The following is a 26,840-nucleotide window of genomic DNA, read 5'->3' as shown; positions in this document are numbered from 1 at the left end:
CTTTCGTGGGTAAAAACCTCACTTCTTCGGATGCATAGAGTGAAAGTTACAGATGCAGGCATTATATACTGACGCATGGAGAGCAGGGAGTTACTTCGCAAGTGGAGAACCAGTGTTGACAGGGCCAATTCAATCAGGGTGGATGTAGTCCACTTCCAATAATGGATGAGGAGGTGTCAATTCCAGGAGAGGAAAAGCTGCTTCTGTAATGAGCCAGCCACTCCCAGTCCCTATTCAAGCCCAGATTAATGGTGTTAAATTTGCAAATGAATTTTAGTTCTGCTGTTTCTCTTGGAAGTCTGTTTCTGAAGTTTTTTTGTTCAATGATAGTGACTTTTAAATCTGTAATAGAATGACAAGGGAGATTGAAGTGTTCACTTACTGGCTTATGTATGTTACCATTCCTGATGTCCGATTTGTGTCCATTTATTCTTTTGCGGAGGGACTGTCCGGTTTGGCCAATGTACATGGCAGAGGGGCATTGCTGGCACATGATGGCATATATAACATTAGTGGATGTGCAGGTGAATGAGCCCTTGATGGTGTGGCTGATGTGGTTGGGTCCTCTGATGGTGTCGCCAGAGTTGATTTGGGGACAGAGTAGGCAACGAGGTTTGCTACAGGGATTGGTTCCTGGGTTGGTGTTTCTGTGGTGTGGTGTGTAGTTGCTGGTGAGTATTTGCTTCAGGTTGGGGGGTTGTCTGTAAGCAAGGACTGGCCTGCCTCCCAAGGTCTGTGAGAGTGAAGGAGCAAGAGGCACAAGGAGCTGAGAGTGAGAGGGTGTGCTGCTGGAGGACTGAGGAGCACAAGCGTTATCAGACACCAGGAGGAAGGTCCTGTGGTGAGAATAAGGAAGGTGTTTGGAGGAGGCCATGGGGAAGTAGCCCAGGGAGTTGTAGCTGTTATGCAGCTGTTATAGGAGGCACTATAGACAGCTGCAGTCCACAGGGCCCTGGGCTGGAACCCGGAGTAGAGGACGGGCCCGGGTTCCCCCCAAACTTCCCAATTGACCTGGACTGTGGGTTCTTCCAGAGGGGAAGGTCTCTGGGCTGTTCCCCAACCCACATGGTGAATCTCTGAGGCAAGAAAATCCGCCAATAAGCGCAGGACCCACCAAGATAGAGGAGGAACTTTATCACAGTAGGTGGAACTCTCCGATAACCATCACAGGCAGTAAGAAGGAATTGAAAGAGGTCGGGGATGGCTCTGCCCTTCATACCATCACGCAGCAGTTTGAGACAGCACAGGGAGCATGCTAAGGGGTAAATCCCTGTTGCTAGTACACGGTGTGCACAAACACCCAAAGTAGAATGGACATGTGCAATCACTCAAAGAAAAATAATGTGTCACCCTGAAGTTACAAGGAGTGATTTTAGGTCTAACAGACTGTAATTATCAAGGGTAGAAATTACCCAGAATGACCCTTAATAAACCTACTTGTGAGAAAAACATCTTGGTACAGGTGTCTGAGACATTAGTTTTACACTACATCCAAAACATGGCACCTTCAAAAGAAGAATGTCACATTTCATCACAGTTGAGCACTAATTCATCACTCAGAGGGAAGAGTGTCACCTACTGAATCACTAACACAACGTCACAGAGCAACCTTGTGTGCTCCCATCCATGTAATGAGCAGTTCTCATCCTGTTTATCTTATGTCATGAGTTACGACATATCTTATGACCATCCCAGGTGGCATGTCTTCAGGCTGTTTGTAGAACTGGAAGCATTACTTGTGACATTACAGTATCAATGAATCAGCACTACAAGACAGTAGTTTGCATAAGTCTCTTAAAATGGATATAAGCTTTCGTGGGCTTATGCTCAAATAAATTTGTTAGTCTCTAAGGTGCCACAAGTACTCCTGTTCTTTTTGCGAATACAGACTAACACGGCTGCTACTCTGAAACCTGTTAAAATGGATAGTCACCTAGGAGTGAAACAGCTTCCCTGCCTTAGAAAGAACTTCCTCTCTGTTTCAGATATGACTAATTACTGTTACCTTAACAAATTACCACACTGCCCTTTTTCAAAGTATCAGCACTGGGTACTAGGAAAGCAGTTCAAACAATTCGTTATTATTAATACTGGAACATATGCTTTGAAACGTCAGACTAAACCTAGTGGCCTTTATATTCCACTTGGAAGGAGTGCAGAAGGGGCTACTCCCTGATTCAGGGCTGCCCATCCTCAGTGCAATTTAGGGCTGCACAGAGTTTTACCATGACCCCTTTCCTTTCCCCCTACCCTTCCTGCAGCCCCCCTCTCATCCCCACTCTTTTATCTGATAAAGTCACATTGAATCCAATCAACTATAAACAATAATAAATGAAGCTTGGGTTTTCCTATTTCTATAACGGCTTGTAGAACTGTGAAAGATTAAAATCACATGAATATGGATAAATTGGGTAAAATGTGATTTTAATCTTTCACAGTTCTACAAGCCGTTATAGAAAGAGAAAAAACAAAACTTAGTTTATTATTGTTCACTACTTTTCAACAATATAGTACATGTAAGTTAATTAATGAAACCTATCATGGGAAACGATTTCCATCCAAGACTAACAGAAAAATATTTATACCCTCTACCCATTACTTACGTATACATTCTGGCTGAATCCCACTCCACGTAAGATCAGGGAGGCAAGTTCGGGTTGTAGATCCTTGGAGAAGGTGTCCTTTTTTACATTGAAATTGAACAACATTTCCCACCTATTGAAACAGTGAAAGTACAATGATGTTATCACAAAGAAATATCAATTGTTCCCAATCAATAGGGAAAACTCCTACACAGAATGCAGGATGGATAAGCTGAGCCATGAGGTCCTTTCAAAAGCTGGGCAGAAAAAGGGAATTCCATTCTGTGGAGGATTTGGTACTTTGGAACAAAACCCCAAAATTTCAGAAATCTCAGTGAAAGGGAATGAAGCCCTAACTCTGGGACAGTCTACGAGGTGGGCTGCCCTGGAGCCAAGGATCTTGGAAGCCCTGGAAGCTCTGTCTGCCAAAGGGCTGTGAGCCTGGGACCCCGGACTGCCAAGGAGTCACAAACCTGGGAGCCAGGCCTTCCAGGCTCTCATCTCCTTGTCTCATTGTTAGGGGCTACCACGGACTTGGGTCAGTGTGCTGGCAGGAAATCAGGCAAGTTTTGAAACCTTTGTGGCAGTGAGTTTCATTGGAACTTCTTTGAAATTGAACCATCTTGTCAAATGTTTCCGTTGTAAGGGATCAGCAAATTCTGATGAAAAATGTTTTACTGGAATTTCTCAGACCAGCTCTAGTTCCTTCCGACTCAAGCCTGTATGGTTCTAGGATTTCCTTTTAACTTTGAGCCCTATGGTGTTTAACTTTACTTTCTCACTACAAGAAGAGAACATAAATCAGTATGCTTAATAGATAACAGAACGTGAGTACATGAAAATCCTCACTCTTAACTCCTCTGAGCACATCATTTTTTTATGCTTGGAATGGATAATTTGAAAAAAAGAAAAGAAAAGAAAGGAAAGAATTATTTGCAAATGAAGTAAAAATAGTGTCTGAATGATTTGCCGTATAATTGCTTTTGAATACAGTAAGTACGGGGTCATTTTTGTTAACTCATTTACACTAGTGTTTAAACATCTTTAGATATAGAAGTCATAGGTCAAATGTGCCATCTAGTGAGCTGTGTATCTTTTGATGCATGTTTCAAGGAGAGGTTGTTGAGTTTGTACTAACTTTTCATAGCACAATGCATTTACATTTTTTTTTAAATTTAGATTAAGTTTAAAAGGCTTGATAAAAGTTCTTGATCCCCAAAATATGCACATCTTTCATAACAACTGAATCCCGTTAAACATTGTGCTTCACTGCTATAAACAATTATTTGAAACTTTATAGTAAAATTCCATTTCAGCTCAGTATTCTCATCATGGTGAAATGTAATAATAACCCAGGAGCTATGCATAGTACCTGTATGTGAATTAAAATTGAAATTGTTTTTCTTTACAACATCCACTGGACTATATAATTACTTTAAAGAGATCAGTTTTGGAGGACATGCAGCAAATCAGGTTTTCATGATGAAATACATACTAGGAAAACACTATTGACAGTTATTGAAGTTGCATTGAATTGCAACACTAGTGCTCTTTTATCTGATAAAGTAGCATTGAATCCAATCAGCTATACTAGATTGCCTGGCAATACACGTTACTCTTAGTGGACATCAGCCCTCCATTTCTCTGAATGAACAGTTTTGAACCAAGATTTCTTCTACATCTGTTTTATTTATTTGGTATCTGTCACTCAAACAATATTTTGGCATTCTGGTTTTGAAGCAAACATCCTTTTGCTCCTGCTCCAACCACCAAATCAATGCCACTGTGTTAAACACATTTGTTTCATCTGAATGCAAATGACACATGAACCTACTTATTCTCCGCTTTGTTTCAGAAATATTCTTTCAAGGAGGAATCAACAATTTTCTCTGAATGAAGAGCTGGATACATCCCTTTTCCTTCATCCATATTTTGCACCTAAACAAAGTGACCTAATTTTTGAGATGCTGAGTAGTGGAAATTCCACCGGCTCCCACAGAAAGCAATGGGAGTTACATATCAGGCTACTTAGGGATCCAATATGAAAATATTGGCCTAAGTAACTTGTTCAAGATCAAGAATCAATGACACATCATGTAAACACTCAGGAATTCTATCCACTGTAACCCCCGTAGTAATCTTCAATCAACATTCGAATATAGAAAATCAAAAAGAGTCATACAAAAAGTGAAAAATAGGTCAAATGATAAAGGATAAATATAAAAAAAAAATCAAGACAAGCATGTAGGGACAAAATTAGAAAGGCCAAGGCACAAAATGAGATTAAAGAGTAACAATAAAAACATTTTGCAAATACATTAGAAGCAAGAGGAAGACCAAGAACAGGGTAAGCTCATTACTCAATGAGGAGGGAAAGACAATAACAGAAAATACAGCAATGACTAAAGTGTTAAATGCCTTTTTTTGTTTCAGTTTTTACCAAAAAACTGATCCGATGACTAATATAGTGAACATTAGCATAAATGGGGTAGGATCTTAGGCTAAAATAGGGCAAGAACAAGTTAAAAATTACTTAAGCAAGTTAGATGTCTTCAAGTCACCAGGGCCTGGTGAAATACATCCTAGAACACTTAATGAACTACCTGAAGAGATCTGAGCCATTAGCAATTATTGTTGAGAACTTGTGGAAGACAGGAGAGATCTCAGAGGACTAGAAAAAGGCAAATATAGTACCGATCTATAAAAAGAGGAATAAGGACAACCCGGGGAATTATAAACCAGTCAGCTTAAGTTCAGTTCCCGGAGAGCTAACAGAGAAAATAATTAAACAATAAATGTGTAAGCACCTGGAAGATAATAAGGTGAAAAGTAACAGTCAGTATGGATTTGTCAAGAACAAATCATGTCAAACCAACTTAATATCCTCCTTTGACATGGTAATAAGTCTTGTGGATGGGGGTAAGCAGTAGATATAGCTTGACTTTAGTAAGGCCTTTGATAGTGTCTCACATGACATTTTCAAAAATAAACTAGGGAAATACAGTCTAGCTGAACCTACTATTAGGTGAGTACACAACTGATTGGAAAACCATACTCAGAGTGTAGTTATCAATGGTTCACAGTCAAACTGGAAGGGCATATCGAGTGGGGTCCTGCAGGGATCGGTCCTTGGTCCAGTCCTATTCAATATCTTCATAAATGATTTGGATAATGGCATAGAGAGTATACTTATAAAGTTTGTGGGCAAAACCAAGCTGGGAGGGGTTGCAAGTGCTTTGGAGGGTATGATTCGAATGCAAAGTGATCTTGACAAACTGGAGAAAAGGTCTGAAATAAACAGGATGAAATTCAATAAGGACAAATGCAAAGTACTCCACTTAGGAAGGAATAATCAACTGCACAAATTCAAAGTGGGAAATGATTAATAGGAATTAATAGGAATTAAATGATCTGAGGTTACAATGGATCAGACACTAAATATGAGTCAACAATGTAATACCATTGTAAAAAAAAAAAGTGAACATAATTCTTGGATGTATTGGGAGGAGTGTTGTAAGCAAGACATGAGAAGTAATGCTTCCACTCTACTCGGCACTGATAACGCCTCAGCTGGAGTACTGTGTCCAGTGCTAGCACCCATACTTCAGGAAAGATGTAGACAATCTGGAGAAAATCCAGAGGAGAGCCACAAAAAGGATTAAAGGTCTAGAAAACATGACCTGTGAGGAAAGGCTGAAAAAATTGGGTTTGTGTAGTCTTCAGAAAAGAAGACTGAAGAGGGGAACACAATAAAAGTTTTCAAGTACATAAAAGAGGAGGGTGATACATTGTTTTCCTTATTCACTAAGGACAGGACAAGTAGTAATGGGTTCAAATTGCAGCAAGGGAGATGTGGTTAGCCATTAGGAAAAATGTCTTAGCTGTAAAGGTAGTTACACTGGAACAAATTACCTAGGGAGGTTGTGGAACATCTGTCATTGGAGTTTTTAAGAACAGCTTAGACAAAGGCCTGTCAGGGATGGTCTAGGACGGTGATCCTTAGACCTGCCTCAGTGCAGAGGACTAGGGTAGCTGAACTATCAACGTCCCTTCCAGTCCTACATTTGCATGATTCTATGATTTCAAGTTCTGTACAATGTAGTCCTGCTCAAACCAGAGATGTGCAAACAGGAAGTTGGTCCTTAAGGAGTGCCTGAAGAGTCATTCCCATTGGGTTTGAATGCAGCAAAAATCCTGGGTCTCCAAGATCTAGAGGAACCCTGACAGAGGAAGCTCACTCATACTGTGGCTGCGGACTTTATCCCAACTCTGCATCTCCTGCCTACCACTCAGTTCCAGATCAGTTCCTCAGACATCAACTCCCCTCCTGGGCAGTGATTGGCTCAAAGGCAAAGGAATTGGAGATTGTGTGGGGCTGTGGAAATTCCTCTCCTTTGAAGTTGACAGTGCACCACAGCACTGCCCCCCATTCAAAAGTACTAGCCCCCATATTCTCCAGCCCACCAATCCATCCTACAATCTCCTCATCCTGCAGCAGCACCTTGCCCACCATCTAGGAGCATCAGCCTTTCTATGCCACAAATCCCTGATCCAAGAGTATGAAATTAAAATGCTCAAACTGCTAACATAAATATTGTGCAAAAATTCTGTTTATAACATTCACAAAATTTCCATAAACATTTTTTCCACTAAAGATGCTAAAACAATTCACATTTTTGTATCCTGATACAGTAGCAACACATGAAAATATTTCTGCATTGTTCTCCTTTTTTATTTTAAACTGCACTATGGGGCTAATTTTATACCCAGACTCTGCATCACTGATTTCTTCTCCACTGGGAAATCAAGATGCAAAGCCCTGGATATCTGCTACCACTCAGCAGAGGGGTAATGCTCATCTCAGAAGAAGGGGTATAAATATTAACCATTCCCAACCATAATGATGTGTACTGAAAATACATTTTCAAAATGGGAGGCATGAGCTATGTGCACAATTGAAAAACACACACTTCTAGCTGAGATTGCAGTAAATTCACTTCACTAAGAGTAGCAGACATTTTGGTTAGTCATGGTAAAACCAGTTCAGATCAAGTAAAAACTGACCAAAGCATTTGCTGAGAGTTATATCTGAATTTTTATGAGTGCTGGAAAAGAAAGGAGAACTATTTTTTTAAGTGTGATTCTACCCATCTTTGTTCTTGGTCCTCCAGTTGCCAGATTCCACCAGGACATTGTAATGGGTTTTCCCTTCCCCCCAAAAAATGGGTTGTAGGTGGATGTGGCTAGAGTCAGATGCAGGGGAATAGGAACTGAAACAAAGTGTGGGGTGGTGGGTTTCCAGCTGTAGGGGAGGTAGCTAAAGCAAGTACTGCTGCATATGGGCGATGGCTGCGTTAAAGTTTGTTGTTTTTTTGGACAATCTGGTGTCACATCATTCCTTCTAATGATCCTTATGTTACAATATGTTGTAGAGAGGACTTAATAATGTAAGGAACTTCCAGTGGGAGATCATTCACTCTAAACTGGCTAAAGGACACAGAGGCAGTGGTGGGCAATCTGCGACCCGTGGGCCACATGCGGTTCATCAGGGTAATCTGATTGTGGGCCGCGAGACATTTTGCTGATGTTGACCATCCACAGGCATGGCCCCCCGCAGTTCCCACTGGCTGCAGATTGCCGTTCCTGGCCAATGGAAGCTGCAGGAAGTGTTGGGCCGCAGGGACGTGCTGGCCGGGAACTGCAAACCACGGCGAAGCTGTGGGGGGCCATGCCTGCGGACGGTCAACATCAGCAAAATGTCTTGCGGCCCGCAATCAGATTACCCTGATGGGCCGTATGTGTGGTGCAGGTTGCCCACCACTGACATAGAGTCTAATGTGTGTCTTGCTCATACCACAGTCTCAGCTCACACTGCAAGTTTTGCTTGCAGTTGTTGGTGATCAGACCAGGTGAATGGGACATTAATGAGATGTCCAGTATCCATTCATTGGCTGGTGATGGGATCTAATAATAACCTGTGCAAAACTCATGGTTCCTCACTTTACAAGTAAAAATGTTTTCTCTACCAGCCACCCCTGCAAACTAGAGTGAAGCTCCGTTCTTTCTTGCTTGCTTGTCTGCACCAGAAATAAAGATTTGCCACTTAGAACAGAGTTAGCTATTCTTCACAATCATGTGCAAACTAGAGCAGAAGCCATCTCACTCTATCCTCTCTTAGTTGAATGGAACTAAAATGTGGGAAAATCTTATTTTCATCACTAACTACTAGATATGACATTCAGGAAGGAGATCTATTGAGTAAGAAGGTGCATCTTTAGTGTCACGAGTCATTATTTTGACCATAAAAGGACTTAAAGCAGTCTTTTCATACTAAGCAGCTGCTATTTATTGTAGTACTCTGTATTTTTTTTTAACAAACAAAAGCAATAAAAGGTTATGTTTTTGGAAGGCAAGTATGCCTGCATATGAGGGATGGCTGGTGTGCATTCCCCAGTGCCTCTGCTGTATCAGTTCTTTTGCTCAACTAACATTTGGCCATTCTTTTGGAAGTGAAATAAAATGCACCTCTTGACACCCTTGCTGAATCCTAGCTGAAAACCTATGTAATCATAAAGGCTCTTTCAGAAAAACTGGGTGGCTCAGGGTATTGGTAATGGGACATGGAGATTTTCACCACTACATCACTGATATTAATCCAGTCCAGTGCTAAAGGTATAAAAGTGTTTGCTACTAAATAAACAAAATTGTTGGCCTCTGTGAAATAAGTCTGTAGTCTTAGTTCCCTGTGAATATGTGTGCACATCACATTATCTCACACAATTTGCATCCTTGTTGGAAGTTAAAGGATGATTAGACTGAGAATGAACTATTATTTCACTGTTCCAGATTAAGATTGGGGCATAGTAGTGGGGGCAGACTTGGGGGTTTGCACATGGTTGTCCATACTATATAGCACTTATCTTGAAATAAACAGGTTTCCATTCTACTGTGCTATCACTATTATAGCTTTATAAGCACTAAATTCACAGAAGAAGAAAGTTTACAAGGTTTTCCCTTATCTTCATTTTGAATATCATATGAAGCATCACAAAACAGACCCAAGAGCTAATACAAGGATACTAGGGGTGTAATGTGGCTATTTTTCTTTCTAAATACAGTTTGCACTTTGGCTCCCTTCAAGCTTTAACGTGCAGGAAACTTGCTGAATTTCCACAAAAACGTAAATTGGAAAAAACCACAACTACAGAGCCTTGCATGGAAGACAGATTGTTCTAAATAAATCCTTGTTTCATTTCAGCAGTATGGTGTGCTGTAATGGCTTATGGTCAATGTGCTATAAACAATTTCCTATGTTACTAGCAATATCTCTGAACAAATATTCCAAACCCACAGTTCATTTCAAAGAAGCAATTTATTTTTCAAGCTTACAGATGAAGTTGCTATATACTGAGACAAAGGTATTTTGTCTTTGTGAAATCTGCTTGATATAATATATTGTGTTCAGGATAGATTTGCTACATAACAAAATATTGGAATGAATGATAATATCCTAAATTCAGGGACACATCCCAATTATACCAGATGATACCATTTATTTACATTCTGTGGCTGGTATCTGAAGTAGGGCTGAGCTATCATTTTTGATGGACATCTGCTTAACTTAATATGCAAGGGCCAAATACTGACACCCTTACTCAGTTTCTGCCTAATCTTTTCTCTGGAAAACTCCAACTAGCATCATTACATTGTGATGTGGTGGTAGCATGTGTGCTGTGATCTAGAAGAGACCCCCACTGTGCAAAGATGCTGTCTTTGAGGCTTGGGAAAACAGGCAGGTAACAGCGAAGTGGGGAGGTCAGGGCTGGATAATTCTCTACGTAGCCAGCTCAAAAGAGCCTGAGCTTGGAGTTCTAGTGACAGAAGAGGACTGGCCAGGTAGGGAAGTGGATAGCTAGGAAGAAATTGGCACTGTGGCAACCCATACCTTGGATTAGTATTGCCAAGAGGCCATGCCATGTTCCTCCTGTGTAATCTGACAGCCAACAACCAGAGGGTGAAGGGTGATCTAGGTTGGGGTTTTACTGTCAGCCTCAGACCTGAACTTCTCTGTGTTTGTGAGATCTTAATTAGAAGCTGCACAAAGAAGTATGCAACTTGGTTCTACTAGTGTTAACTGGTGACACTGTATATGTACAAATTATGAGGAATATCTACTATTTTAGAAGCAGAACTTTATCTGACAAAAACTCTTCATTATTCACTTGCTAAAACTTCAAACTGTTCTGCCTAATCCTCCATAAATGTGTGCAGTGTTGTTGTAGTGTCTTGGTCCCAGGACATTAGAAAGACAAGGTATGTGAAGAAGAGCTCTATAGCTTGAAAGCTTGTTTCACCAACAGAAATTGGTCCAATAAAATATATTACTTCACCCACTTTGTCTCTCAAATTCTCCATAAAGTCTTCCTACATATTACTACATATGGTGCTAGGTGTTGATTGTCTTTCTGCCAAGATCTGGTCTGTTGCGTTTTGGATTTAGATTTGGTTTCTTCTTTATCCTTCCCCTATGTCTATCCAGAGTGGCCAAGGAAGTGTTATCTTGGTTTTTCCTTCCCCACTAGGCATCAGAGAAAGGAGCTAGCTCTTGACCTTTCCCCTTAAGCAGAAGATGGAGTGCTGCAATTCCTACAGGGAAAGAGAGAGAGTACTAATCACTGCTCCCCGACCTGCTGTGACAATGACACCAGTATATTGCACTGTGCTAACTATGCAATCACACCTAGAGTATGACAGAAATTGATGTTTAAACATTTGGTTTCTAAACAGTACCAACTCCTTTATATGGGAGCTTGAGGATAAGCTGCTGGTTAAGAGAAGTAGTATGGAAGGCCATACAGTATACAAAATAATTGCTGCTGAAGTGCATTTACCGCATTGCTGTATTAATCTGCAAGGCACTAACCTTAGAATTTTGGGGATCAAAGTTGTAAATCCTGCCAATAGCTACATTTGTTTTAGAAATTATATATCAGTTGACATTTTGCCTGTTTATTTGAAGAGTTGAATGCTGGATACTAATGATGCTTCCATTCACCATGGGAAAAACAAAAAAAAGAAACAAAAAACTAGAGGGATCAGACTGGCCTGTCAGAATGTAAGACAAATGTTTAACATGTCAGACAAATGACCCTAGGGAATTTGACAACAAAATTACAGAAAATAGCAATTGCAATGACTCAATGCCTATGCAATATAATAAGCACTTTCTAATGTAGCATTTTGTTGTCTCAAAAGCACGTATGAATTCTCTATGTACTGTTTCGGCGTAGCAGCTGTGTTAGTCTGTATCCGTAAAAAGAACAGGAGTACTTGTGGCACCTTAGAGACTAACAAATTTATTTGAGCATAAGCTTTCGTGGGCTACAGCCCACTTCATCGGATGCATAGACTGGAACATATAATAAGAGTATATATATATACACATACAGACAAGATGCCATACCAGCTCTAAGAGGCTAATTAATTAAGATGACCTATTATCAGCAGGAAAAAAAACTTTTGTAGTGATAATCAAGATGGTCAATTACAGACAGTTGACAAGAGGTGTAAGGATAGTTATCATAAGGAAATAGATTCAAGTAGTGTAATGACTCAGCCATTCCCAATCTCTGTTCAAGCCAGAGTTAATGATATCTAATTTGCAAATCAATTCAAACTCAGCAGTTTCTCCTTGGAGTCTGTTTTTGAAGTCTTTCTCTTGCAAAATTGCCACCTTTAGGTCTGTTACTGTGTGGCCAGAGAGGTTGAAGTGTTCTCCTACTGGTTTTTGAGTGTTATGATTCCTGATGTCAGATTTGTGTCCATTTATTCTTTTGCATAGAGACTGTCTGGTTTGGCCAATGTACATGGCAGAGGGGCATTGCTGGCACATGATGGCATATATCACATTGGTAGATGTGCAGGTGAACGAGCCCCTGATGGTGTGGCTGATGTGATTAGGTCCAGTGATGGTGTCACTTGAATAGATATGTGGACAGAGTTGGCATCGGGCTTTGTTGCACGGATAGGTTCCTGGGTTAGTGTTTTTGTATGTGGTGTGTGGTTGCTCATGAGTATTTGCTTCAGGTTAGGGGGCTGTCTGTAAGCAAGGACTGGTCTGTCTCCCAAGATCTGTGAGAGTACTGTATTCTTTTAAGAATGTTCGCTTACATTAATTTTACACTGGCATCTCTCCTGATATATTTTGGTGCGAGCAAGAGGAAAATTGGCTTGACTATAACTGTTTTATCGTATTATTAGCAAAACATGGGCCAAATCCTGACATCCTTACTCAGTTTACTCGATCCTTACCTAGGAAATATCCCACTGAAATCAATGACAATTTTGCGTGATTAAAAACTGAGTAACATCTTCAATTGCAGGTTTTGATGCTATATTAGTATTTCCTCAATATAAGCAAAACTAAGGGTATGTTTACACTGACAGAGTTACATCGCCATCCAGAGAGCGCTGAAGGGAAACCACTGTTGTGTGTTCACACTGTCAGCTGCCTGCACAATAGCGTGTTCACATTTGCAGCACTTGCATTGGTATTTGGAGCGGTGCACTCTGGGCAGATATCCCACAGATCATCTCTTCCTCTTCTGCTGCTAAGAGTTGTGGGAAGGTGGAGGGGGTCATGGGGCATCCTGGGTCCTGTCCCAATGCCTCGTGATGCATTGGTTCGCATCCCAGCAATCCCTGTGCTTCCGGCCACATTTGGAGCCATCTTTCAATGGTTTGTGTACTGTGCACTCTGTCTCTTCAGTCTGCAGGAATGGGTCCTGCACTGTTGACCAATATGCTCCTTGCTCTCACTAACACATCACAAGGGGCAGTGGAGTTACTCCTTAAACTACAAAGGCAAGAGGAGTTTGACATTGATCTCGCCACGCATAGTACCTATGACAAAAGATTGCTTGTGGCATTCATGGAGGTGCTGACCACAGTGGAACGCCGCTTTTGGGCTCAGGAAACAAGCACTGAGTGGTTGGATCACATCATCATGCACATCTGGGATGATGAGCAGTGGCTGCAGAACTTTCGGATGAGGAAAGCCACATTCATGGGACTGTGTGATGAGCTCCCCCTAGCCCTGTGGCACAAGAACATGAGCATGAGAGCTGCCCTGTTGTTGGAGAAGCACATGGCGATTGCAGTGTGGAAGCTGGCTACTCCAGACTGCTACCAATAATTCGCTAACCAGTTCAGAGAGGGAAAGTTGACTGTTGGACTCGTGTTGACGGAAGTGTGCAGGGTCATTAAACACCCTGTTCCACCGCATGTGGCGGTATACACATCATACAGTCACAAGCCTGCTTTCTGCAACCCTCCTGCCCCCAACAACTCGCTTCAGTGATTCTCAAAATCAAAGCCACTTACCAGGGGCCTCCTCTCCTTTTCACGCTTCGCCAAGATCCGACAGCTGTGACTGGCTAGCCTCCTCCGGGATAGAGAAGAGCTCCTAGCTGCATGCATCTCTGATCTCCAAGTCATCCTCTGCCTCTGGGTGACCCTCTCTCTCCACATTCTTGTCCAAGATTTCCTCCTCCTGGCTCGGTCCACTCTCGACTGGTACGTGAGCCACTGAAGTATCCACAGTGCCCTTCGCAGTGGAGGTGGGGTCACCACCGAGTATCGCGTCCAGCTCTTTGTAGAACCAGCAGCTCGTGGGTGCAGCACTGGAGTGGCGGTTTGCTGCCTGCACCTTGTGGTAGGCGTTCTGCAGGCGTTCACTTTGACCTTGCACTGCATTGTGTCCCAGGCATGGCCCCTTTCTGTCATGCATCGTGAAATCTGTCCATAGGTATCATAATTCCTATGGCTGGAGCGCAGCTGGGACTGGACAGCTTCCTCTCCCCAAATGCTGATGAGGTCCAGCAACTCGGCATTGCTCCAAGCAAGGGATTGCCTGGTGCTTGGAGCAGGCATGGTCACCTGGAAAGATTGCGCTGAAACCACTGCACGTGTCGCCGAGGAAACAGGAAGGGGACTTTCAAAATTCCCAAGGAATTTAAGGGGTGGGGCTCACAGTTGAGTTCAAAGTGATGACCAGAGAGGCAAGAACAGGCATTGTAGGACACCTTCTGGAGGCCAATTGCAGCGCTGTAATCGACCAGGGTGTCTACACTGGCACCACGGTGCTATAGCCCTGGCACAGAAAGCTGTACGCCTCTTGTCGGGGTGTTTTTTTTACAGCGCTACAACTGCACAGTTTCTGCGCACTAAGTGGCTTGGCAGTGTGCACACCTCAGGAGTTACACCGCAGAAAGCTGCTTTACTGCACAGAAACTTGCCAGTGTAGACAAGGCCTTGGATAGATGAATAACTTGGATATTGCTTTTATTTTTTTTATTAAGAAAATGACCTCTCCTGCCAAAATCAACGTACACACTAGCACTGCAGGGTCCAAATCACAGTGTGTCAAATGGAGTATATGGGCTTCCAAATGTTTCATCATGTAGACCACATTTTAATACAGGGATTAACCCATAGACTACCTGCCTTCCAGTTCCAGAGTATGTGGAACACTTTCCCTCCCATTTATGATCACATAACATCTGTTTGGCAACTATAACAATTGTTTGCATAGAATTTAGTACTGGAAAGGTATTTAAAGGGGCTGTTGCTGATTTTAATGCAAATCAGAAGCTGGAAATAAGGATAACCAACACCATATGAGCATCTCATTCTTAACAGACCATAGGCAAAGTCTTTAATCACCAGTGGTTCCTGGATCATAGTCTGAGAACTTCTGAACTATTGTGTACTATAAAAACAACTTAACACACCCTACCTGGTAGCCAAATGTATTGTTTTGTGATCCATGCCGTGGGATTCCAGGGTTTTCACATGATGTGCGAGTGGGTTCTAAAAAAATTAAAATAAACACAACATAAGGTATTTTTTAGTGAAAAAAATCTGTGTGTCTACAAATATATTTAATTTAACCATGTGGAGAACAGGATCAGAAGCATCATGATTAAAATGGTCATATTTCACAGACAGCGTAGAATAATACAATGCAATAAATCAAAGTTCTCAAACACAAACTGACAGGATTAGCAGCGGGAGAACCAAAGAGCAGAATCCAATAGATCTCAGTAACACGGATCTCATCTTACCTATACATCGAGGAGAAGAACCACTCCAAGTTCCATCTGCTTGGCATATCCTAGTACTGGACCCAACCAAAACAAATGGAGGATTGCAGCTGAAAGAGACTTCTGACTGATAGATGAAGCTCTTGCCTTCTCTTTTCCCTTGAGCAGGTACTCCAGGGTCACCACAAAACTTTGCTATGGAAAATGATGTGACATATAGAAAGCATTCAGCATTTGCTAAAAGGTATTAAAATAAGACTTACACTAAAGTACCTGAGCTTAGCTGAACAGTTACTCCAAATCTCATGTCTGGCTCTTATACATAGCCAAATAAATGGGAGTTTTGTGGGAGCGAGGAAAGAATGGAATCTGCCCAACATGATGGAGAGCTCACATAGCCAATCTTTGCTAGTACTGACTGCAGTCTAATGGTTGAACTAGCTTTGGTGGCTGATTAGAATCCCTCTGAGAGAGGCAGAGGAAACAGCTTGGAGATGTACTGTGTGTCTGGTGATTCCACCAGCTACAAAACCTTCCACATCCACAGCTCTACTCTATCCCCAAATCCTATATTACATCAGCATACAAGGTGCCCCGCAGAAAACAACTACAGAGTATGACAGTCCTCTGCCCGCACAATAGAACCTCATAACGCCTGTTACTTATAGGGTCTTCCATGCTTTTGGAGGGAGCAAAAGAAGTTGTCCAAAGAGAAACAGATTTTAGGAGCGGCAGCTTCTTACTTCATCTTACTTAACTACAATTGAAAACTTGGGTATGGAGTGAGATCACTAGAAAGTTAGTGTGGCTAACTAGAACTACAATAAAAATACAGTAACTACATTAAACATGGAAAGCAGTTTAAGCAGGAATCTGAAAGTCAAACATTAATAGACATTTATTAAATAGAATATATATCTGCCAATAATAATATATTCTAAATCAGAGTCTTAAGGCTTTTAGCTTATCACCTGCAAGGATTTTCTTCTGTCGATGGCATAGCATTGAATAACTGGCTGGATGCATGCTGGGTGAGTTTTTTGGCCTCTCCCTGCAGTACTAGGTATTGGCCATTATCAGAAGCAGGATACTGAGTTTCATGGACCAGTGATCTGATCAGCAATGCTCCCAAACTCCACATTCTCTGATATAACCTCACTGGTTGCAGAGAGGCTCCACATACAGAGATCTGTTTGCAAGACAGGGGTCTTAATCTACGACAATTTGGAAATTCATACTACATCATGGAACTGGCAGCATAGATTCTGCTGCAAAATTGTTACTAAGAGAAAACTTTAGACTCTGTAAGGGCCTGATCCTGTAAGCACCAATAACTGAACATAGTACTTACTACTGTGATTAGTCTGATTGGCTTCAATATGACTACTTTCTGGTGTAAACTGTATGTTCTCTAGTAAACATATGCCACGCTGGGATTATAGTTTGTTGAGATCTACATACATTTTTTTAGCCTTTTTGCACACTGAGGTCTAAATGTTTCTTCTTTAATCTTTAATTCCCTCACAAGGAACTGGTATTATTGGGAGCTAGATAATTTTTACAGAAAAAGTTCATGTGGAAACTCCGTAATTCATTTGAAATTTTTCACAAGCCTTTCCCCAGCAACATGCTATTGTTGGATGCCCACTAACTCTCTTTCACATGGGTAACTAAGGAAATGAGACATGGTAATTCATAGGAGCCTTATATTTCTCTGGGATGGAAAAATGTGCATATAAAACATCCTAAATTTGTAGCAGATTGGAGGTTCTGGGATTCCTCCTTTTACTAGTGTAAGTACAAGTGATTTTATTTTCCAAAGAAACCTGACGAGCAACTGAAGAACATGCGACAAGTGGCCGAAAAGTGACCGAGAAGCGAGAGGTGAGCGAGGAAAAATAATTAGGATAAAATATAAGATTCAAACAAATACTTACGTAAGCACTGAGGTACCTCACCACTCCAAGTTCCATTCCCAACACAGGTCAAAACAGCAGGAAAGGATAGTTCATAGCCTGGGGAGCAGACATAGCTAATACTAAATCCCCAGTCAAAATTTGTTCCTTCCAACCTTCCATTAGAGATCTGGGGAGGAGTTGGGCAGGTAACAGCTGCAATAACATTCAAAGTGATTAGGCACAGCTGCTGTCAATATCCCTGGTGTACACAGTTACTAGAAGAACCATATGTGCTCATTTAATCTTTTTGGAGGACAATACAAGTGGTGACATGTTATCTTCCTGACTGTATTCTTGCAACACCACTGTAGCTAATATTTCTGGTTGCCTCTATTTCTGGGACACACGATTGTTGCCAGTTACCAGAATTTATAATGCAAAGTTGAATGCTGCATCATGCTAATTGGGAAGATAACACTTGGAAATCACTGTATAGTTTATATAATATACAATATTGGATAAAATACTAATAGTGTTCGTGACAAAATGATTTTTGTTGACTGTTAGGCATCCTGGAGTATAATTATGTTCACTTACACATGGTCACAATCCAATTCTTTCTTTCTGTTAGCCAATTTAGGGATAGTCTGGTTGTTAAAACACAGGAATGAGATTCAGGAGCAAGACTCCTTGAAAGGTGCATGTGTGGCTGCACTCTCTCTCTTGGTAGGCACCACACATTGATAAGTGTCTGCTTCAGGGGTAATTCTTTACCAGGAGGCATCTAACTTCTGGATGAGAGGAGGGGGTTCTGGGATTCCCTCTTCTTCTGAGTCTGCTAGTGCTGCTGCTCCTGACAGGAAGGAGAGGGACTTAAAAATTCAGACTTGACTTCCCCCTCCTCAGGCCTGAGAGTGGCAAGGGGAGATTTTGAAGGCAACACTCACTCTAGGTTTGAGCAGGAGTGAAGAACGCAGGTCCCTTCCCTATATCTCAGGTCTGATGGTGCCCAGGAGAGTAGCAGAAACATTAGCAGCAGAAAGAGTTCCACAAATAAGTGATGGGGAGGTAGTGGTGCTATTTGATTTTGGGGTGGTGTGGGGGGCAAGGGATGGCTGCAGCAGTTACTGACTTTGAAGGATGAAAGGGAGGAAGGAAGAGAGAAGGAGAAAGGGGGTGAGATGAGGGAGGATGGGAATGAAAAGGGAGAGAGAATGGGGAAAGCAACTTGGATGGAGAGAGAGACAATGAGAGACAGACAAAAGAAGAGATGAGTGAATGAGTGAGAGGGAGTGAATAAATGGGAAATAGTGAATGAGGAGAGCACCAGTGGGAAAGAGCAGAGTAAAGAGAAAGAGAGCAAGTGTAACACCAATAGACCCCATTTGTCGGGATTGAACCTGGGCCTCTGGAGCTTAGTCTATGAGCCTCTATCATATGAGCTAAAAGCCAACTGGCTGTTAGTTAAGGCTGTAGAGCAGACTCATTAATCTCTAAGTGGTCTCAGTGCCACTAGCTGGGATAGAACCCCACACCCAGAAGCTTTGTGGGTTACATAAGTGAGAGTAGTTGGATTGAGTTTAAGGGAGAGAGAGGGAGTAAGTGGGGAGAGTGGGAAGCAGTGAATGAAGACAAATGAGGAAAGGAGAGTTGAGAGACCATGTGAATGGGGGAGATGAAGGGGCTGCACTCAAAAGCTTTAAACTTACACTTAGTTAGCCTGTCATTCTGCAGGCAGAAAAAAAATTAAAGGGAACACCGGTCAGGAGCATGAGGTTCTTGCTGTGTGACCTGTGGAAGCCACCTGGCTTTTCTGTGCATCAGTTTCACCATTAGTATAATTCTATATAATAGGATTATCACTTTTCTATACATCATACAGGTGCTTGAGGCTTCATTCATTAATGCTTATTAAATGCTTTGAGAATCATAGACTCATAGAAGATTAGGGTTGGAAGAGACCTCAGGAGGTCATCTAGTCCAACACCCTCAAAGCAGGACCAACACCAACTAAATCATCCAGAACTCTGGGTGGAACTGCACAGTACCATTATTTTAATAACCTTTTAGCTAAGCAGGAGACCAAGGATTTGGGGGTGACTTTAGGATAACCTTTTTCATTGGCCTATTTTTTTTTTTTTTAGAGCCTGGGTGCATGGCTTTGAAAATTATGGCATTTGCCACCTTCTTCATAGTGGTTATGAGCTCAGTGAAATATTGTTTTGGGTTGAGTGAAAACCTCATTGAGGTTGGTAGGTGTGAACTCACCCTTCATTTAACATAACTGTAAGAATATGCCCCGCTCCTTCCTCCCCCCCCCCCAAAGATAAAAGGAGTGTGTGACCCTGCCCAGGAGTATTTGCAGAGTATTGTTTTAGGTGGGGGTGTGTGTATGTGTGTGTTCATGGAAAGGCAAAATATACAACAAAATGAAAAAGACAGCTTGAAGGAGCAGCTGAAAGCACGGTGGCTGACCCTGGAAGAAATCTGAGGAGAGGTTTATGGGTTGGGGTACAGGATGGAAAAAGTGTTCTCAGTGCTGTGAGAAAAATTAACTGTTTCCTGCTATTTGATTCCTTCTGCGTTCAAAGACACAGAAGTTTGTGCATTCTTTGCAAATAAACAAAACTGCATCAAAGAAATCTCTATCGCCAATTTCTCCTCCTAACTGGAACCACCCTGAATTTTTGGTTAGGCCCTCGGGTTAAAAGGGGTAGCTTTTACCCTTTTAAATTCTCTTCCTTCCTTTCTTCAAGCAGCAGCATCAGTAAGAAGTTGGGGTTTGGGATAATCACCAGCACTCTTATCCTGCAGCAATTGGAGATAGTCTGTTTACCAAGCAGCTTTATTACTAGTCACTATAAAAGGGACTTTATGTTTCAGCTTCCTGGCTGAAAGCTGGGGAACAAACAGAAAATTTCTTACTTGATAATCTACTTTCTGCTGGGAGTGTCTCCCAGAATTCTGATATGTATGGTTTATTCCCTTCCTGTCTGCCATTTCCAGAGGCAGTTCAAAGCTGCATCAGAGCCTGTGCTAGCCATACATGCCAAACCCACGGAAAAAAACGCAGAAATTGGGCTTATTTTTGGCTTAATTGGCTTGTGAGTTGCCTGTTGGATAGTTTTTGGCTTGTAACTTGTTGCTTGTTTGGCTTGTAGCTTGTTGTAGCTTGTTGCTTCTTTTCTTTGACCAGCTCCCAGCAAGCAGGGGCAAGGGGCATGCAGGGGTAAGAGGGGAAGAGAGTCGGGGTGGACAGCAGGCCCACCACAGTCCCAGACTGCACGCCGGGAGGATCTAATCACATAGAGTGTTGGGGTTCTTAGGGATTGGCTTGTTTGGCCTTGTTTTGAAATGGGATTAGCTTGATTTTTGGCTTATTGTGAAAGTTGGGGTGCTTATTTACCACGTGAAAGTTGGCAACTGTGGTGCTAACCACACCCCCTTCTGCTTGCTATCAGATGATGCATTTCTAAGCTGTGAAACAGCTCTTAGAAAATTATTTGTAACACTAACTTCAGTGCCAACTAATTAATTATGTGCAGTAGGCCACTGCCTCTTGGTAACTATCCAAACAGAATGCTGAGCCTGGGCTGTGAAGCCGTCCAGGGTGGTAGAATTGTGGGAGAACCTAATAGCAGAAAGGAAATTACTGGGTAAGAAAATCTTTCATTCTGCAGCCCAGCATCCCCCGCAATTCTGATATGCATGGGAAGTAGCAAACAGTGAACAAGATTAGGGAGGGACAGAAAAGTGAACATAAGAAATAGGAAAAAAAATCTTTTTGAACTGCTCAAATGGCAAGGTTATGTCTGGACCACTGCCTGCAGCACTTTCCTGCCAAAGAAGGCCTTGACAGAGACAGAAAGACTACCTTATAGTGCCTGATAGAGGCACTAGCTATGTGACTGCTCTGCAGATCTCATGGGGGCACATGCTCTTTTGGCCCATGAGGTTGCCAAGGATTCTGAAGAATGCACCTTGATTCCTTTAGGACCAGGGCTGTTGGATGGCTTGTGTGCCTCAGCGATGCATAGTCCAATCCATCTAGTAATGGATAGCTTGGATACTCTAAGCCCTTGGCACCTGGGGATGAAAGGAAATGAACAGGGAGACCCATCTCCTTGTGGATTCTTTACACTTGATATATGTCTTTAGTGTGCTTCTGCCATCTGGGGTGTGCCACTGCTTCACAGTCAGGTGCTGTGCCCATGGGCAGAGTGAAGGGAATCAGAGGCTCAAAGGGATGTACGGTTAGGGCTTTCAACACCAGTGGTAGGTCCAACTGAGGGAAGATTGGTCCGACCGCTGGTCTGGGCAGTCTGATTGCTCTGAAAAATCTGGATACCTGAGGGTTCTGCCAAGGAGCCTGAAGATCCTACTAATAGTACACGACTTATGGCTGATACCTGGTGAACTACCCTGCTGGGCAAAAGGCCCTTATCTGCACCTTTCTGAAGGAAGTCGTAAGTGGCTGGAATCCCAGGATCCCTTGGATATGTGCTGCACTCTTGGCACAACAAACTGAATTTGGTCTACATGGACAAGTACGTTTACTGTGTGGAATAACTCTCCTGAATGAGAGCAGAGTCCTGATTACTTTGGAAGATAGGCCGAGTGTGGCTAACACTTCTCTTTCAATAGCCAGGCTGTCAGTTAAAGGTGACCTGGGTCTGGATGGAGAAATGAGCCTTGGAAAAAAGAGGTCTGGTCTTGTCTAAAGCTGGAATGGTGGCTACAGCCTCAGTTCTATCAGATCAGAAAACCAGGGTCTCCTTGGTTGGTAAAGAGTTAGGGCTGTCACCCTTCTCACCTTACCTTTTGGAACACCTTCCCTAGGAGAGAAAAGGGTAGGAATGCATATTGCAGGCCTTGTGGCCATCTCTGCGACAGAGCATCTGTCCCATGGACTTAGGGTTTGCTTCTCAGGTGAAGAATTTCTGCCATTTTGCATTGCTGTAATTGTCAAACAGGTCAAATTAGGGGAGACCAAACATATGCGAGATCAGAGTGAAGACTTCCTGGTTCAGGCATCATTCAGAGTAGTTGACTTTGTGTCTACTGAGCCAATCTGCTTTTTGGTTCAACTTTCCTTTTATGGGTATTGCCTTTAGGGAAGGTGATGTCTTGTCTGTCCATTCTATTGTCTCCATTGCTTCTGCATTTAGAGCTACACTCCTTGTTCTCCCTTGGTTGTTCCTGTACGCAACTGTGGTCATGTTGTCTGGTTGGTCCAAAAAGTGATTGCATGCTAGGTAGTTCTGCAATCTCACTAGTTTGAGAGCTCTGAGCTCCAAGAACTTGATGTGGGAGTTCCTTTCCCCAGATCTTCAGTTACCCTACACTATTCTGGGTCCCAGAAGTGTTCCCCATCCCTTCCAACTGGTGTCTGTTGTAACAACCTGCAGCCCTAGAAAGGATATGGGAAAATTCCTGTGGATGTTCTCTGAGACCTTCCATCACCCTAGGGGATTCAGCACCCCTGGACTTGGTCTTGCCTTAGCTTGAGGGAATGGGCCCATACTCTCAGAAGAAAGGTCTGATATGTGACCTTACCACTGGGAGACCCATATGTGCAAGATCAGAAGGCCCAGTGACTTGAGACACTGAGCTGTGGTTGGCCTCATGCATTTGTCCAGCATGGATATCAGGCCCTGGATCTTCTGGATCTTCTGTCTAGTGATGGGTAGATCTTTGCCACTGAAGGGTCTATCTCCATTCCCAGGTAAATCCTGTTTGTCAAGGAAATCAGGGAGTTTTTTCCTGGTGTTACTGCAAAGCCATAGGCTTAAGAACATAAGAACAGCCATACTGGGTCAGACCAAAGGTCCATCTAGCCCAGTATCCTGTCTTCCGACAGTGGCCAATGTCAGGTGCACCAGAGGAAAGGAAATGAACAGAACAGGTAATCATCAAGTGATCCAAGTGATTGCTTGGCAATCAAGAGTCTGGGCTCTGGCACTGCGTGTTGTGGCCTGTGAGCTTTGCCTTGCTGTAACTACTACATCCACTTAAGACTCTGGGTGCAGAGGGTGGATCATAAGGGAGAGTCTTTTTCATGTGTAGGATTTTGATGGCTTGGAGGAAAATTCATGTAGATTTCCTTGGAAAAAATCTGGAGCAGAAGCTTCCCCTGCCAGGGTAACAGTCCCTTCTTGGATACCCTTGGTGTTGGTAGCAACCAGTAGATTTCTGTTCTGGCTTTGATAATGAGGATTGACACTTCTTTTCAGTCTCAGCTACTAATTTCTCTAATGTTTCCCCCAATAGCTCATTACCTGTAAGTTTGGATGCACCATTTAGAATGAGTAATGACTATTCCTGGGTATAACATGACATCCTTGCAGCCACCAAGTTAGAATCCATTGCTGGTCACAAATCACATCAATTGTTTGCCCAACACAGGACCCGAGACATCTTACTCCAAGCAAGGACCATGCCCCTAGAAAATGAGCCTCTTGTTTACCATGAAGTAGGTTTTCCTACTAAATGTATGAAAAAACTTTGGTCTGGACAGTTATAGATGAAGCTTTTAAATTGCTGTGCAGTGTGTCCTATGGTATAAGCAGTGATGTCCTATGGTATAAGGGTCTTGGAATGAAATCCGCTTCTGAAGGTGTGACATATGTCTGCTGCACCAACCTTAGGCTCCCCAAATCTATCTATCTATCTAAACATTTTAGTTTAACATTTGGTTTAATGAGGTGTCCTCATTTGCCTCAATGGAAAGAGAAAACACGTATCGCAATAATGCTTGAAAGGAAAGATATTTTATTTGTAAGTTCCTTGCTGGCCATCATGGAACAGTTTGCAGGGTTTTTTTGTTTGTTTGTTTTTTGTTGTTGCATGTGTGGTACATTTCCCCTTGGCTGTTTACAAGATGGAGGTAGCACACTATTCATCCTGGTCTAGGGAGCACACAATAGACGAGGGGTAGTGGTAAACATGCCTCAATTGTGAAAAAAGTTGCTAGCTATCCCCTGGCACCTGAAAGGCTGCTTGCCTGCTCCCTTAAGCTAGACAGCACCCAAGTAAGTGCTGCAAGAGCAACCTAATATCACCTGGATCCTTACACAGGAAATCAAGAGCACATTGAACATGGGAAGGGATTTCTCATTTACCACTCTGTAATCCCATGAAAATGCAGCCCCAAGGGTAGTGGAATCCTCAAGTGCCTCTGTACTGGTCACGGACTTCCTGAAGAGCTCAAGGCTTTAATGTGGAGTCTCCTGTGGAGCAGGGAGGGGTGAAGAGAGAGCCCCTTTCCCAGGCAGAGCAAGGGTTTATGTTTGATGATCAGAAGGCAAAATTCCCATTCTGATGCTGCCTCAAATTTGAGCTCAGTTCCCTGGCACAGCGAGGGCCTTTGGCTGAAAGCCAGACAGGCACAATTTCCATTAAGCTGCAGGCTAAGACAGGGCTGCACAGGGGGCACAGGCTTCTTTGCATGCCTGGACATGCTGCAGAGTGGGGAGGGGCAATGTTACACAGCACTCCATCTACACTATGAGCCAGGGGTGTGATTCCCCTGCTTGTGTACATATATTCGTGTTAGCTCTCATTGAGCATATGCAAGTATAAACAGCAGTGTAGCTCAGTAGGATGGGTAGCAGCAGTGGAGGCACAGCTGAGCTATGCTGAGTACATAGCCTCTGATTTCAGGTGGGTTGATTCTCAACAGGGCTCAGCTGTGCCTCTGCTGTTGCTACCTGTGCTACTGAGCTACACTGCAGCTTATACTCATGCTAGTTTGGGTATGTGTCAGAGGCGGATTACAGTTTTGTGGGGCCCTGGGTCAGAGCAAGTGGGGGCTCTCCCCATCCCTTCCTCCTGCAGTCCACTCTGTCCCCATCTGACGCTCCTCCCAGGGAGCAGGATCGGGGTGCAAGGGCTTCTCACGCCCACCCAGCGCTCATGTTAGGGAGAGCAGGGTCAGGGCACGGGGGCTTGCCCCGCTCTGCTCATCCGGGGCTCCTGCTGAGGGTGAGCAGAGTCAGGGCATGGGGGCAGGAGTGCCGGGCAGGTGAGAGAAGCCCCCGCACCCCAACCCTGATCCCTGGCAGGAGTGCCAGGTGGGCAAGCGGAGTGGGGCAAGCCCCCACGCCCCGACCCCGGCAGGAGCGCCGGGCAGAGTGGGTCAGCACGCAAGGGCATCCATTTCCTGAGCCCTCCATTTGGCTGGGTCCCGTAGGTAGGTTTCCCGTTGGCCCAGTGGCTAATCTGCCACTGGTATGAAGCACACCCCTAGCTCATAGTGCATAACCTGTGAAGGAGATAAACCCCAGCAAACACACCCTCGGGCGAGAAGGCAAAGGAGAAGGGATTTAGCCCCTGATTTTCACCCTACTTTTTTAGTAACTGCTGCCTTAAGACGGAAACACTTGCTTTTTCTTTTTGGGGTTCCAGAGTCTCTGGGTTTTGCAGAACTTAACCCAGACGATCACAAGAATCCTCTGGTTCACTGTGTGCAGAAGAAGAGCTGTGTAGGTGCCCTGCTTCTTTCCACTGGGGGCAGGGGGAGAGGGAACCAATAGCCCAGAAACGGTCTCATCTTTATGCTTCTTTATGCCTCAGGACTTACCTTCTGGGTCAGCTGGAGGAAGGTCTCCTTGTCCTCCAAGCCTCCCTCCTGGTTCTGCTCTCGCTCTCCTAGTGGGGTTTTTCTTTGGTGGAATCAAGGATAACTGGTGGGAAGGCACCAATATGCCTGTCTGCTCAGAGCCCCATGTCCTAACAGAGATAGGGGTGGGTGGTTGGGGGCAGATGGGGCATTTTTTACTTTCTGCGTGGCTTGAGAAAGGTGCTTCACATTCAGAGCACTGTTTGGATTTTGTCCATTGCTTGCACAGCTGTTCTGCTGTGACTGGAAGGGGGAGGAGGAGCTCAGCAGGGAGATGCTGCAGTGGATGCTCTGGGTGGCTGTGACCACTGCTGCTCAGATCCCAGACCAGGAGGAGGTGAGGAGACTTGAAAGCAAATGAAAATGCGTTAACTGCCCCCAAAATGGCTAAAAATAACAACTCTAAAAGAAAAGGATGGGAGTGAGTGAACCACCATTTATTTGCTGCCACGGAGGCAGAACATCTGACAGCAAACAGGAGAAGGGGGTACGGTTAGCACTGGGTGTGCTTCAGCTTTGAACTACCTCCAGAAACTGCAGACAGGAAGAGCTGAGGCAGACAATGGGCTGCAGAATGTCTGTTGGCAATATAGGGGAAGCAGGGTCAGGAAAGAATAAGTAAATGACCATAGCCTCA

The 26,840-nt window shown here is 43.4% G+C and overlaps 1 protein-coding gene across 3 annotated transcripts in view; it reads right to left on the bottom strand.

Annotated features, from left to right (window-relative positions):
* Window positions 1-26,840, bottom strand: part of CSMD3 (CUB and Sushi multiple domains 3) — a 1,171,353-nt gene that overhangs the window by 25,832 nt on the left and 1,118,681 nt on the right. For all 3 annotated transcript variants that reach the window (XM_065399724.1, XM_065399725.1, XM_065399726.1), the window contains 4 exons: window positions 17,623-17,796; window positions 15,707-15,880; window positions 15,379-15,452; window positions 2,604-2,715 (listed from right to left, as the gene is read on the bottom strand). In XM_065399724.1, coding sequence (XP_065255796.1) covers window positions 2,604-2,715; window positions 15,379-15,452; window positions 15,707-15,880; window positions 17,623-17,796 — 534 coding nt within the window. The remainder of the gene's footprint in view (window positions 1-2,603; window positions 2,716-15,378; window positions 15,453-15,706; window positions 15,881-17,622; window positions 17,797-26,840) is intronic.

Source organism: Emys orbicularis, chromosome 2, assembly GCF_028017835.1.
Source record: "Emys orbicularis isolate rEmyOrb1 chromosome 2, rEmyOrb1.hap1, whole genome shotgun sequence".
In the NCBI taxonomy this organism is placed as follows: Eukaryota; Metazoa; Chordata; order Testudines; family Emydidae; genus Emys; species Emys orbicularis.
This window is presented reverse-complemented; position numbering and strand designations above follow the sequence as displayed.